Raw genomic sequence first — 15,771 nt, forward strand, 5'->3', positions numbered from 1 at the left:
AGGCAATTTGGTAACTGTGCCGTTGATGTTTCCCCTTTTTAATACACATTTGTTTTTCCTGGGTAAAATTTCCAGTCATCTTCAGCTAATTATGTTAGGAAACCGTAGTTCTTACTCCAGACTTCAAAAGCGCTGAAGCAGTTTTGATCTGGGTTCTAACACCCCTGAAGGAGATTTGTGAATGCATAGGGCTCAAAACTTGCAAGAGTCAATGTTGGGGAGAAAAAAATTAATATCAAAAGATTACTCAGGAACCTCTCACTTCTGGTAGGTACAAAAAGTGTTAAGAAAAAATGACAGCAGCAGTGTGCATACATATTCAAGCCTTTGTACTGCTCTGTTAATGCTGATGTTGGAGGTGGTATTACAGCTACAAAAAGGAGGAAAAAGCAAATTGTGCCCCATGCTTAGGGTTGTCTTGATGAAAAGTCTGAAATGTAGTGCTAAGTGCATTACTAGTTTGCTGCTTGTCACCTGGACTTTGCCTTGTCCAGGAAGCAAGACCTCAAAGCCAGCCTTATGGTTAAGCACCAGCAGTAGGCGATGGCAACAGATGCAAGGCATCCCCAAATCAATTCCCCTGAAAAATCCTTTTCATGCTTTACCTGAAGCATTGAAAATTATCAAGCAACCTGATCTAATCAGACCTCCTTTGATCAGAGAGTTTACCTCTCCAGAAGGTCCTTCCAATTGGAATTTTTCTATGATTTTTATGATTACAGGAAGGAGAGAATTGAGTATTCAAGAAAAGACAAATTTTCATGACAAATCTAAGGTGTGAAATGCAGCATTCAAATTATAGCATTGAAGTAGCAAGCACTAAAAGCCAAAATAGTCATTCCACTCAGACCTGAAGTGGTTTTAATGTAGAAAGAATGCTGTTGGTTGCTATTCTGCCATTCCATATGGTGAAGGAGCTGACAGAGTCTTTCAGACCTTTTATGCTTTCTTTGCTTGTGTTGCACCCAGAGAGCGATGACGTGTTCTAGTCCCTCAGGTAACCACAGAACAATAAAAAAGGGTCCCTTAAGAAGTGCAAGCCCCAGTGCCCTTTAAAGAAATTAAACCCAAATTTGTTGTAGACCCATCCACTTCATGCACAAATAAATTCCAGTGCTAATCAGGCAGGGAACTGCATAGACTACTTCTCCTGAGGTACAGCAGTTGATGTTCAGGCTGCACACAACGTAGGGCTATTCAGCATACCTCCATAATGTGGTGGAGGACCACAGAGCAGAACCACTCCTTGTCCTTCTCTGACTGACACCGTGCTTCTTGGTTTTCTTTCAAAATTTTCAAGAACTTGAGAGAGAAGGAGAAAACAAGACCCAGTTATTATCGGTCAGATTTATACCTACTTGTACCCCAAGTTGTGCAAAGCTTATGTAACTCAAGAATCTATTCATATATTCAATAGCACAACATAACCTCTGCGTGTGAATTGGCTCCCTATGGAAAAACAGCTCATCAAACCTAGGATCTAGTCTTTTGGCAATCATCAAATACCTATTCATAAAGCATTTATACTCTAACCCTGTGAATTTGTATTTACAATTCCTAATTGCAAAGCTGATGTATTGTTCTGTGTCTCTTTTCTAGCATCATTTTTTGGAGCATACTAGACTCTTAATCTACATGAGTAGGATAAGTGTTTTGTGTTGTTTCCTTCTCTATAGAAATAAAAAGCAGGTGTGCTCATCTATATATACAAATGATAATTAAACATCATCAGGACTCCCACAGACTCTGTGTTTAAATGATGATAAAAGTATGTTGTCTTCTTAATGAGTCTGTTCTGTCCTAGAGCTGGCTGCAGTAAGTAGATATGTTTTAATTGACTTTAAGAAACTTTAGCACTGGTTTTGAAGGGAAGAAAGAGGATTCTTTCAGTAGGAAATGATGTGATGGTTTGGGGAAAAACTCCTGTATAAACATGACCATGGCTATTTTCCATAGGTGATTTTTATGGCTATTAATTTTTTACTGAATCTATCATACTCAGTTTCTTCTGGTTTTTTGCATTTCACTAAGGTGCGGAAGTATTTTTATCAATCTCATTGCCTTTAAATAATAATTCAGTTATAAAACCTGACACAATAGATGTCCTTTAAACTGATCGTTTACTTTTTGATTCTGTTCTTATCCTAATGAGAAGACTTACTAATCTTGTCAGAGTACTTTGGGAAAGGATTGCTTGAAATACACTCAAAGTATGCTTTAATGTAATAGATAATATCAACTTCTGCTTCAAAATCTTTATTCCATAGTGTCTTATACTGCTTGCCTTAAGCTTATTTTATTTACCTTGCTGCAGATTCTTGTTTCAAACAATTGTTCCATTTTTCATTGCTGAACAACTACCTGATCCAGAGTTCAATAGAGAGAAACAGTTCTCGTTGGCCAAAACAATAACGATTGCTACCTGTACAGGCTCAGCTATTTATGTCAATATATCAATTTTCTTCCCCTTAGCTGAACTTCACACAGTTAATTTTTCTTTTCCTCCTCTTCGTCTCCTGTATATTGGTCTCCTATGAAGACATTGTCTACTCAGGTGCCTGAATTGAATTAGGCAGCTGTAGCACCTCCTTGTGCTGTCATAGCCGCAATAGATGGTACCTGTCAATACACTGGGAAAGTGTTTTAAACCCTGATGTTCTTTTAATTGCCTGCTGGCTAGACCTGTCTTGCAGTCTGGGTAGTCTGGAGGGATAAAACAAAGACAAGAAAGGCCAAAAAAAGTATATTTACTTAATTATTCCATCCAGTAATACTAATTGGAAAAGAAAACAAGTGGATGGATGTAATATGACCAAATGGAGTTTGGATTCATACTTGGAAGATACTTACTGGTCTAGTCTCCAAATGCATGGATTTATTTTTTACCTGTTCTGAACATTCAGTCTGAGAAAATTATCAGCTTTCTTTTTTCCTGTGGGTTAAGTGTTTTCTGAGAAGGCCAGCACAAAATATTTGTGTGGAAAAGTGGCCCTTGGGTCAACTGTCAAGACATTAGATGGGGATTTGGTTGGGTTGGCTGCCCTGAGGCTTACGTGCTCTGGGAGAAGGGGCCAACTTTGTATGGGGGGAAGAAAAATCCTAAAACTTTCCTATTTATTGTGTTAAATAGAAAAAAAGATTGTAAGGGTGCAAAACATTCAGATCTCTTAAGATTCAGGTACTAGCAATAAAAATGGTCACACTTCCCTTTCTTATCACTTTTCCTGAGCTGCTAATACAAGGCAGCTTGTGGAGTTTCTACATTGAAAATGGAGTTAAAAAACCCCCAAACTCTTGGTCTGTATGGACAGTATATGTAGTATAAGTAGTGGTTTCCAGTGCTTTCTGCTCTGGTAAATCAGGTCTACTTTTTGCTGAGGACAAAATGTCACTTGTTATGAGACCCCTGAGAAGGTGGGGGGAAGGAAGCGCAGTGCAGCAGTAGCAAAAGGTTTTTGTGACAATTCAGAATTAACTATGTAATACTTTACTCTGAAATTGGAATAGATTTTGGAAAGTAATAAGTTGCTAGTAGCAATTCTTAGTTTAATGACACCATATGTCATGGTATCATTTTTACTCTAATTTTAGATACTGTATCACCTGTCGGTTTCCCTGTTAAAATCATGACAAGTATCCCTGCTCTAAATATTGAAAAAACAGTAACACTAAATCTCTTAGGAGAGCCACTATTTTATAATTAGCAGGACTATTTTTGATAATATGAGGAGAAAAAGTTGATTTTGCCTTTTTAATCTACACTTTCAACCTTAAACTATTGAAATCTGCATGCAAGAGTCCGAGCTGTTTCACAGCAGTTTTAGAGTTCAGTTATCCAAGCAGCTCAGCTTTTCCTAGTGCTGGAGAGATTTTCATCCCATCACACTTTCCAGTGAATCCTAGGTATAAAAAAAGTAGATATGGAGGCACATAAATGGTCATCTAATGTACTTCTCTGGCCTGTGACATGTACAAGTATGCTATGTCCTTCCTAACAGATACGTATTTAACCCATTTTTAAAGACCTCTATGGACAGCCATTTTCTTTAGACAACCAGTACTTGACTCTGAGGTCATCACACTGCATCTCTTAGGAACCCCAACCTCCAAAAATCTAATAGGCCTAAACAGGAATGATCTTTTTTCTCTAACTGGAGTTGATTTTGATAGATAATTGTATGAAATAAATTTGCTTTCTCTTTCTGTAATAAAGGATCATTCAATATTAAAAAAAACCTCTTTCAGGGTGAAACAAAGCAAAATGAATAAAAATAACTCATTAAGGGAGTCAGTCTTACTTCTGTCGTCATCTTTATTGGACTCTTTCTCCAGGCAGGCAGCATTTCCTATGAAATATTATGACACCTCATTCAGATGGGATTCAATAATGAGTTATAAAATTGTCTGTCTTTGCTATGTAGCCCAGGGTGATAAACAGAGGAATGGGGTGGACCATCAGAAATAATGTTTGTTTTTCCTGGAAGCGAATATTTTTACATCCATTTTCCCCCCCATGGGCTTGTATGTATTTTCAATGATTAATTGCAATATATAATGTGTTAAGTATATATAAAATATATATAAATATATAAAAAAACCCAAACCCTGAAAAAGAATATAAATGTAGATATTCTACTTTGCTCTCGTTATTCTGAAAATCTATCTGCTTCTCAAAACCACTTCTCTTTGCCCTGAGCAGGCATTTACACCAACAGAGCACAACCACTCTGTTCCCCCAGTTACTGTTACCAGGCATAGCTTTATAACATGACATAATCTAATAAAGCATAATGTTGCTTGTCAAAAAGAATATCAAATAAGATCGCTAAGATCAGGTGTTTGGCACACATTTAGATTGCTAATATGCACTTAGGAATAGTATGACTGTTTAACAGATGGTATATTTGCTAACTTCAGTGTTTCTGCAGAGAACTATAAATAAATTATCACCTAGTTCCTACATAATTCCTTCCATTCTTTGTCTGTATTTATCTTGCTTTACGAACAATGAGTTCCCTCACACTGCATTGTGCTCTCAGCTGTGAGTTTTAACAAAAAACCCAACTTTTTTTTTTTCCAAGCACTGTGCATGTTGGCAGATTGCTATTGGTATAGCACAATTAATCAGTTGGATGTGATAATGAGGTCATGTAGGCTAAGCAAAATGCTCAGGTGACCAAGTGATTCTTCACAGTGAGGAGTGGAAATATATGGACTCAGCTGTGTGTGGCAAGAAGTCATCATCTTTGGCTGGAAACATTTGCAGAGCTAAGCAAGGAAGGTATGAGCTCAGAACAAGCAAAACATATGGCATTTTGTGGAAACCGAATTGGAGAATGACAGAACTTTCTCTGTTGGAAGTGGGAGTACTTGAGGTGAAGGTGGTGTTCTGCTCCTTGCTGGGTATGAAGGGAGGAATGGAGAGAGGGAATGGGCTAGAGCTTTTTTCAGGTGGTGTAAGTCACTAACACCCCTTGGGTGAAGGAAATCATGCTGATTTATGGCAGCAAAGGTTATGGCCTGCAAGACTTCAGTGTAGCCATTCAATTACAATAAAAAGAGAAGGTGGGAAGAATGGCATTTTGGGCTGAAGATGACCATCACGTAACTTTATTGAGTACAGAGCTGCCGTTGAGAGAAGATGAGCAAACCCACAATGGTGGCCGAGGTGTTTACTTGAAGTGATGATCTATGGAGATAGAAACAAATGTAACTGATAGATACAAATATTTCCTGCTTAAGTACTTGTGTTAATAAGTCAATTAATAGGTTCAGCCATACTGTATTTCTTGTGTTTTAAAGCTCAGCACTGACCTAATTGTTGATTGTAACATGAATAATATCTTCTAATTCCCCCCATTAGCCATACATTGGTTTTTTAATATAAAACTGCCTTAAAAGTCTTAGTGGTAGGTTTAACTTGCACAACCGTGTGTGAAGTAATGGTCAGATTTCCTGGGATTAGGGAACTAGTTCTTAAATATGTCTGATGGGAACAAAAACCTCGTCGCAAGCAGCAACTCATGATTGGGAGCTTGAAATGAATGTGTTTAAGATTACTTAAAATGCTCGGGCATAGGTGTAGCAATTCCAAATCAGTCTATTTTAAGAACATCCCTGTATTACTGAATAACAAGAAAACTGAGGCATTTTAATATATGAAATTGTTACAGGCAATTAGAAAAGTCCAATTTATCACCTTGTGTAATTACTAACAGTTCATCTGAATTAATGTAATTTCATGCTTTCTTGAACTTTTGATTTTTTTCATAAATGTTTTGTCATTACATAATCCCAAATATTATAGTTGTAATTACTTGTTATTGAAATGTGCAATGAATGTTAAGGCATTAGTAGTAAGAGGGCTTTATGAATTAGCCATGCTCCTGAGGACAAATCAATACACCTTTTCACATTTCCATGTGGCTGTGTCAAATTGTGATATATCACATCTGTTCCAGTTTCTTCTGTTTCTCTTATTGGCTATGATATATTGCAATAGGAATGGTGTGACTGGATGTGATGTATCACAATAGAAATTCTCTTGCAGGGAAATGGGATGAAAATTACAACCTCAGCAGTTTTTAAAAGCAGCTTACTGTTATGATTTGCTGTAAGTATTTCTAACACCTGTGTTCGGGGCAGACAATTTGTTACCTTCGCTTGCCTGTGGCTGTCAGGAATTAGGGGGCCCATTGGTAAGTGGGGGTCTGAATTCAGTGCCTGATTTGGAGGAATCAGGCCTGTTATAGCTGCAAATAGACAGCTGGAACTTATTGGATCTTGAAAATTATCTCATTCTGGGAGGTCCCATACTTGGCCAAATTTTGGGTTCAGTTTCTTCTTTCACATACGGCAGATACCAACTCCTGCTGGGCTAAAACACTTTTACATAGAGACTGTGCCTGTTGCCAAAAGGCAGTGATCCTCTGTTCAGACCATGCCAAAGACCTCCTGCACATCTAGCCATGCTTCTTGCTTCCCCTCAGTATCACTGGGGCCTTGTAGGAGACTAGTACCAACCTCTCACAGCTTGGTTACCAACAGGGTGTGCTCTGGAAATATCTTTCTCTCTCAAGTATTTCCCAAAGGAATGGCTAATCTCATTTCCTACAACTTTCACTGGAAAGTAAACTCTTTTTTTTTTTAGCTTTCAGAACTGTAGTAAACTTGCTAAACAAACCCTCTGACAGTTCCTTTGTCTTGGTAATAGTGTCAATACATTAATCTTTTCCCTTTACCATCTGATCTCAATTTTTTTAAAACGCTCTAATTGATTTTCTATGAATTCAATTCTGAGATTAAAAGCAGTGTTATCTCTACGGTGTCTGAAAGCTGCTTAGCATTTCCCATTTCCTGATTTTTAAATACTTGCATTTTCCCCTAAGCCCCTACTTGTGTTCTTCTGCTCCTCCCCTGTTTGAAGTACACGTGAGCCTCTGCTTTGCCACTGTTGTAACACCACAGGGGCTGCAGGCCTTGAAGCTGCTTCAGCCAGGATGAGCCTGGGCAACACCTAAGTGCCTCCTTTTTTAATGCCCAGGTTAAAAATCTGTATTTCCCACTTTTGTTCTAGTTTTCCACCTGAGGTTAAAAAAGAAAGTTGCCCTCTCCTTCCTGCCCAAAGAAGGCCACCAGGCTCCAAAGCCCTGCTCCTCTCTGCCCCGGTGGAGCAATCTGCCAAAACAAGGGGGAAAAGCACAATTTTTGGGTCTTGTCCTTCTGCAAAGCTGCATAATCAACCAAGGACCTTAATCAGTGCTCCTTTATTTAGTTAAATTGCTTTGGAGCTTCTAAGGGGAGAGGACCTGTAATTTACACATTAGGATGCACATGGGCCCCAGGTCTTCAATTCAGCTTAAATGGTATGAATAGCCAATCCAGGCACTAATTTTCAAGGTGGGGAACAATAATTTCTGCCACAGCCTGATTGTCTTTTTCAATTAAAGAGTGAAAATGCCCTTTACAAAGTAATATCGAGCTTCTCTAGAGGAAAAAATGGAAGGTCACAATTAAATTAAACAGGGAGGGGGGGAAAATCCTTAGCTGACTTGGTTTTTGTTCATGCACCAAGACACCCAGTGCAAAGAAACATATGCTGTGAAGTTGTAGTGCTGGTCTACATCTGGTTTTTGTTATTTTTTCCCCCTTTTACAGAGTTAGCAGCATAAAATATTAAAGCTCTCTTCTGAACCGAACACAAGGCTTGCACCAAGCACTAAGTGTTGATGCAGCCTTAGGGCTCTTACTCTAAACCCCATCTGCAGGCCGGAGGCATATCTAAGGATCTGACCCTCTCAAAGGGAGGGAGACGTAAGAAATATATTTTTAATATTTTATATTCCTGAACAGTTTTCTCACTTGTCACAGCAGAGTTCATTTGTCACCTGTCATCACAGAGTCACTCTGCCGTCTGCATGAGTTTTCTCCAGATTGGAGTGCTCTTAAAAACAGATTTCTCTTCCCCCGTCTAAACCTCATGGGCCAGATTTATCCCTGCCAGAACTACACTGATTTGACTGACTTACACCCGAGATGACCCTGGCCCCCTGTGTCAAACTACCTCTTGGCAGGAGTGTTAACTCCTATCTGGCTGCTTTCATTTATATTTCTCCTTGTTCTGGCAGAGACTTGGTTTCCCAAGGTGCATGGAGATGGTTCATGAACTTGCCCCTTCCCCTGGACCTTGGTTGTCTTGGCAGCAAGCAGCCATACCCCTGGTCATGTGGAGAGCCTCTTGCCCCTGTGTCCAGGGTCCTGCTGGGTACCTCCCCATGGTCCCACATCAGGCTACTGATGTCTTTATAACTCTTCTACCAACAACATGATAATCTATGATCATAAAATGTATGATAAAAAATGGCAAGGAAAAGAGGGCTCCTGTGCACTACTGAAGGGGTGTAACAAGCATGTCTGTGCATATTTTGGTCCTTTCCTAATTCCTGCCCAGCCCTTTGGAGGCCTCAATCCAGTGCAGAATTACCTTGGGTTATCCCCTGGCACCACTGCTTTATCTTGCTTGTTCCAGCCACAAAGCCATCAAAGACTTCCCTCCAATGGGAATTCCAAGATTTTCCCGAGTGATTGATGTAAGGGATTTGTGAATGTGAATCTTGTAAGTGGGCTTTCAGGTGTTGTATACATTGTTCTTTCAGTAGCATTTAGAAATGAATATTTACAGCTCAGTGGATTCTCTGTACCAGATATGGTTTGCCTATTGAGAAAAGCTATGCCTGTGGCCTTATTCCTTTGCACTGCAGAAGGTACCGATGATGCACGCTGTTCCTCCTTCTTCAACATAAGCTATGGAATAGAGAAGTTTATCTTGTACCTTAAAACCTTTGTGTTAAACAGGATCAACCTTCACTGCAAAAATAACTAATCAATTCATTTCATTATTTTGATAAAAATGCCAGTCACTTATTCCAAAGAATTTAATTCAGTAATTTTTTTTCCCCCTTGCAAGCCTCCACCTGTAACTTTTTTCTTTTGTCACACCAAAGAATGAAGCAGCTCATGTGGACATTATGGATATTTCATTCAATAATTTATTGGAATCTAAGTCATATTGTCTGCAATGAAAGTAAAGCAGATAAAAAGAAGATCACCCAGACTGCAAATATAGACTGGTTTTATCCTTCAAAAATATCAAATTTTATCAATCAGAATCTAGCAGCTCTGGGACCTGTGGATGCTTTGTTACCCATCATATCTCAATCGCATGTATTGCTTTTCCAATACAACTTGCAATGGGTTGATTTAGGATAAACACTCTAATAGGAACTACAGAATAGTAATATATAACTAAAAGATAATCTTCAAATACTTATATGTTCCCTATTACTACTTTATCTGACTAGCTCACTGCCTGTAACGCTCTTTACAACAGCTCTGTAATGTAAGTCTCTATTTCATAGATAAAGAATTCATGTACAAGAGGAGAGAGCCTCTCTTTCTAAAAAAAAAGTTTAAGCAACTAACCTAATGGAATAAAACAGCTTTAACAAAATATCCCGACTCAGCGTAGCCTTGAACATGGTGGTTAAGTACCTGGAGAGGTGCTTAAAACCATTTGAGAGAGAGAAAAATGTAGCTTGGGGTTCTGATGCTGCTTGGGCTGCTGTGACATTGCATAAAAGGGGAATGTTGCTGCCATCAGCTCTGGTTTGTCCTCAACAAGAGAGAGGTGGTCATGGCTGCATTTGGTTTCGATGGACATTAGGTGGGCTCTGAGAGCACAGAGTGAGCTCAAACCTTAGGGAATGATGGAGAAAGCAAACCCCCTTCCTTATGCAGACATATCCATATCTTCTGGTTTTAAGACTCCAGGCTGTTCTTTCTGTCCTCAGGCATGTCTGGATTTTTGTGTCATCCTATTGTAGTATCTGAGCTTTAAAATAGAAACACTATTATCACCCTGCCTTGCCCTGCCAGCAAGCAGGTGAAACCCTTCCAGGCGTCCTGCTTCATCACTGCTGAATGGTGGTTGATGGCTCCTGCTTTTCCTTAAGCTTGCAGGAGTGTGTGTGCGTGGACTTCTGCAAAGAAATAAATCCCGTAAAGCTCAACAGAGATACAGAAAGGCAAGCTGAATGTAGTGAGGTCTTGAAGCATTTTTGGTCTTTGAGTGAATAAGCTGTGTCACTTACAGTTGGTTCTCTGCAAACATTCTGCTCAAAGTAGCCTTGAAGGAAATAGTGCCCTGCTTCAGAGTGGCCAGAGCAGTGAACAGACCTCTTGCAGCAATGCATATCAGGGTCTCACCATGTTTTTCCTAATTTTGTGGAGAAACATTGTGAAAAAGAGGAAAAAGAATAAAATATGCCTGAGGCTGCTGGATCTGCTGCATGGAGAGCATCCATTAAGCAAAGACCTTGATGTAGACTCCCACCGTGGGGAACTGCTGCAGAGCGTGCTGGAGCGCTGGCACAAAGTGTCCATAGCAATCAGAACTGATAAATGAAAGCTTTGTTTTTACTTCAGGCACAATTTTGACAAAATATGGGCTTAATTTCCAAGTAAAACTGAATTCTTGGTGTATTTACTGTAACTTGTTCTACTCAGAAGCTTGCACTCTATCTACCCATGTACAGGGAGAGGTGGGTACTGCTGCTGTAGTGGTATTGGATTCTTTAACTGTGGTTAAAAGTCCAAAAGGCAATTTTGAGCTGTAAGCCTATTTAGTGGCATAAGGAGAGATGACAGTAGCATTGCCATCCTCCAGACAAGATCAATCTGCGGGGGGTGTTGCTACCGCAGGTTCATTTTTCCCTCACCAGCTCAAGGGAAGACGCAGATTGGGAGGTGTTGCTGGCATCATCGGGAGGGCTGTGCAGAGCCTCCAAAGGGAACTGGTTTATATCTGATTCTCCACATACCTGCAAGTCGAGATATGTTTCTGCATTATATATAAGGAAGCCCTTTCAAACCAGAGGTAGGCTTAATGCTTTACTTAGCCTTTATAGGTTATAGAATGATGGGAATAGAGGCAAGTCTATGACTTTACCTGAGGCGTTCCTATAGAGGATAAGGGAATGTAGTAAATAAAGTAAAACTTTGGGGGTTGTATCTTTGATGGTGACCTGCTTCTACCACTGGAAAGCTGAGCTCTTCCTCCTGTTTGCTCTTCAGCTATCATTTGGCTGTCCCTGAGCACCTTCTAAACCCTACACTGAGAAGCGTGTACCTCCTTTTGGAAAAGAAAGAAGTTGTGGTATTCATTCTTTCAATGTCAGCTGCTAGAGAGCCTGCTCAGTATGCCAGCCCCTGCGTGCAGGCATGAATTAACTATCAGTTTAAAGACCCAGAGAGCTTTACTCAAGGTGGTAGTTACAACATCTAGCACACCTTTTAATCAAATACAATTGTTACAGAGGGATTTCTGGACACACACAGTACCACAATACAACCAATCCACAAGCATGTGTGCCATTTAGACAAAAATTCATGCATGTCCAGACTTTGCAAATTCAGACTATCTGATCTAAGTGTATTGATTTTTCTATTTTCTGTTTCAAAGCATATACTACGAGTAAAAAGGGTTATGACATTCCGAGACGCGCTGTATTGCTTTGTGATGTTTCTGTAATTTGTGTGCAGTCAAAGGTAAATAACATGATGAAGTAATCAGATGAAAAGTGGGCTTTCATGCTGGCTGAGCATCTCGCAGACAGTCGCTCTAACAGGGCTTGCTAATGCTCAGACTGTCATGATCTGGCAAAGACTAAATGGACTTGTTTGCTTTTAATATATTTCCCCTGAAATGGTTAAATGCAAATGATGGGCTATTATTTTATGTTTCAGAATGGAAAAATTCTGTCCAGGCGGAATCATTGCTTCTTTAATTTGTTATTTCAGCAAAACTGTGTTGTCTTCTGTCTAGCTGACAAAAAGCACAGGAGATCACTTGGGAGCTGCAGATTTTATTCCAAGTGCTCCAGCACTACCTCTCTCATTCGTGCCGCTATGAGCATGTCATCGCTGGCCAAGAGGAGGGAAGATGCATGTATTTAGAAAAATGCTATTGAGAATAAGCACCAAGCAAACCCCCTGAGCAGCCCTTTGAAAAACGTGAGAATATGGTTGTAGCCCAAAAAATGCCAAGGAAAAATCCTTCCTTGGTTTGTAGCACTGGGGGAAACTTTTAAATACATGGTCTAATGTCTCCACTGTGTGCCCTCCTGTGCAGTCCAGGACAAAATGACTAATCCTGGTCATGACTTGAAATAGTTGTCATTGTTTCTCAGAATTCATGGTTAATGATGGGGGCCTGAGGTCTGAGAAAACCACAGTCACCACGACTGTCTATCAGCAATGGTAGGACAATTTGATGGAGAACCTCATTTAAGATTGCCAGGCAACTAGATGCTTTCAATTAACACCAAATTTTCTGGGTTTATGACCTGAATAGTTATGAAATAGGTTCACACGCGATTGTCTTTCATGGTGGAGTTCTTTTTTTTTTCTAGTTTGTTTAATTGCACTTCTTGTTTCTCCTACGTATCTGTTAATGTCTCTGTTATAGATGTATATGAGAACTAAAAGAATTGGTAACAGGCCTGGACAGAATGTTTTACTGCAGCTAACGATGGGGATTTCCCTCAAGACCAGTTGTTTGCACACAGTTACTTTTACTTAAAACAGATGAAATAATTAAAACCAATCCCCTGTGTGCCTTGGGACAGAGTTCTGGTTGAAGCCATATTTATGCAGTTCTCTAACAGTTTTTTGTCCTTTTTTAAGGCATGAAATGCAGTTTAGATGCTCTCTATTTAAAAAAGTTTTGCAAAACACCTAATTAATATGCATGTAAGTGCACCTTGGCACCACAGAATAGGAGAAGCTGCAGCTTTACTGATCAAAATACTGCTCTAAACCTGGATTTTTTTTTTCTTTTGTGAGATTTGAACATGACTGTGATGGTGCTGTCTCTGGCTCAGAAGTGCTAGCTGCTGTGTTCGTGCCTGGTCAGGCTCTGTGGTGGCTTTGGGAGGTGGCTCTGCTGGGGGAGGGGCCCAGGGCATCTGGGGCAGATTTTAGCAGATGTTCCTGCTCTCATGTGCATGCAGGAGAGGCAAAACCAGTGACAACTGGGAAGCCTGTGCCCAAGCATCTTCATTTTGGTTTGGAAACCATGTTGCGCAAAACCTGAAGGAAAGCCTTCCATGTCATAGAATCACAGAATGGTTTGGGTTGGAAGGGACCCCTAGAGGTCACCCAGCCCAACCCCCCTGCAGGAGCAGGGACACCTTGAACCACATCAGGTTGCTCACAGCCCTGTCCAACCTGGCCTGGAATGTTCCCAGGGATGGGGCCTCCACCCCCTCTCTGGGCAACCCCTGCCAGGGTTTCACCACCATCACTGGAAAGATTTCTTCCTTATATGTCCCCATCTCTTTCTTCAAGCTGACTCTTGCATAGTTCAGAGATGAACTCCCCATGGAGTTGTCTTTGACCTTCCCTTTGTGTAGATCTGAGGCGTTACTGGTGACCTTGTGTTGGATGTCAATACTGAAATTGGAGGGGGGAAAAGTACTGCATGGGTTGTAGGTTGTGGCTCGGGAGCAAAGCTCAGAACTCGAATCTGCATGAGGAGCCCTGCATCTGGGACAGGCTCTGGCTGCCTGAGCTGGGATCTGACACCAATGCTTTGTAACCAGGCTGAAGATCCAGATCAACAGCTCCAGCTCTTGCGAAACACACGTTCAGTTTCAAAATGCACTGCTTGCTGGGTAGCAAGAGATGTGCAGGATTTATAGGGAGCTTTCAGCTTTATTTATGACAAAACAAACCTTTGCCAGGATGTACAAATACCTTAGGACTGCCATCCTATGGATCCGCTAATGCATTTATGTGCTCTTGCTCTGCTCTCTCTCACTGATGCTGTCTCTCATTTTCAGCTCGTAGCTTTAATAATCTATGCCAGTTCCTTCTGTACAATATTCCTCCTGCAGCTTTCATTTGACAGCTCTGTTTTTAATAGAGGATAAGCATGAAACTCCGGTGGAATCTGAAGACATATTTCTAATCTCATACCACATATATTTTGCTACTCTGAGCTCACTATCTTGAACAGAGGAAAAGGTATTTTTCACATATTATGCCGAGATGTACAACAGACTTCCAGAGGCAGCGTTAATTCCAACTCAGAGTTGGTTACCTTGTAGTAAAAAGACATACGCATAAAGCCTGTTACTTGGATAATAGGCTCGATTCAATTATTTATCGTGGTGATTGCAATAATATGCCAGGCAGCCCGATTCGGGGAAGAGTTCCGTTTTGTTGGGTATTGAATGAAAGTGTCATAACATCAACATGCCTGCTTGCCTGGATTTTAAGCTGTAGCCTGAAATATTGGTTGAAACAAAGAAGTAAATTGGATGGCAACATGAAAATCAGAAATAAGAAAATGTTAACTGTGAAATAACTGTTTCAAGGTAATTCGTTCCACTGTTCTCATCAGGTCATTATAACACCTTTCATGTACTGTGGGGGTTTTTTGTTGTAAGACAAGTTAAAAATCATAGTTTCACCATGATGCTGCTAAATTGAAGCATTTTCCTGTATGTTTGTAAATGACAACCTTCAATTTGTCTGTCCTCTTTTATATGGGAAAGGATGTAAATGTCTGTCACCACTAATGAAAAAGTTGTGCGCTGCTTGAATATGGGATATATTTGCTGTTGTACGGCTGCTGTTAAGAACTGGAGGATTAAAGTGGGATCGTAGCTGGGGGTTTGTCTGCTGCTGTGGCCACACAAGACCCAACTTTGCTGTGACCTGCTCCCTGTGGTAACTTTGGGAAATGTCTTGGTAGGGGTACGAAGCCTAAGTAAAGGGACTGCTTGATATTTAGCCCATTTTGATTATTGTTTATTGGCATGAGACTTCAAGCTATTAGTGAGTTAAGTGCTTCAGGTGGAGTGCTTTGCCAGCATGGAATATTAAAGAACTGGTGTTTAACACTGAAAATATTTAATGCCATTGACAAAGTTCATTTTCTGGTAAGCAGGTCCTCTAGTGGCTAAGTGGCATCAGCTGTGTTGTGCTGAGAGGTGCTTTGCCCTGGGCTAGAAAATCAGATGTGACTTCTTTTGGGTTTGCATGTCTGAGTGCAGACCCCTGGCCTGCAGCCACACCAGGAGGGGAGGAGTTGCAAGAGGGCTCTGAGCTGCCTTGCTCTCCATGGGAAGGTGCGCACCCATGGTTAGATCCCTAGTAAACTCAGTCTCCTAAAGAAAGCAGTGTGGTATGCTGTACAGTTACTCTTTT

At 40.4% G+C, this 15,771-nt stretch overlaps 1 protein-coding gene across 1 annotated transcript in view; it reads right to left on the reverse strand.

Annotated features, from left to right (window-relative positions):
* Positions 1–15,771, reverse strand: part of CNTN6 (contactin 6) — a 103,705-nt gene that overhangs the window by 78,622 nt on the left and 9,312 nt on the right. The window contains exon 3 of the mRNA XM_009645962.1: positions 1,207–1,302. Coding sequence (XP_009644257.1) covers positions 1,207–1,302 — 96 coding nt within the window. The remainder of the gene's footprint in view (positions 1–1,206; positions 1,303–15,771) is intronic.

The sequence above is a fragment of the Egretta garzetta genome, unplaced genomic scaffold, assembly GCF_000687185.1.
Source record: "Egretta garzetta isolate BGI_Z169 unplaced genomic scaffold, ASM68718v1 scaffold228, whole genome shotgun sequence".
Taxonomy (NCBI): domain Eukaryota; kingdom Metazoa; phylum Chordata; class Aves; order Pelecaniformes; family Ardeidae; genus Egretta; species Egretta garzetta.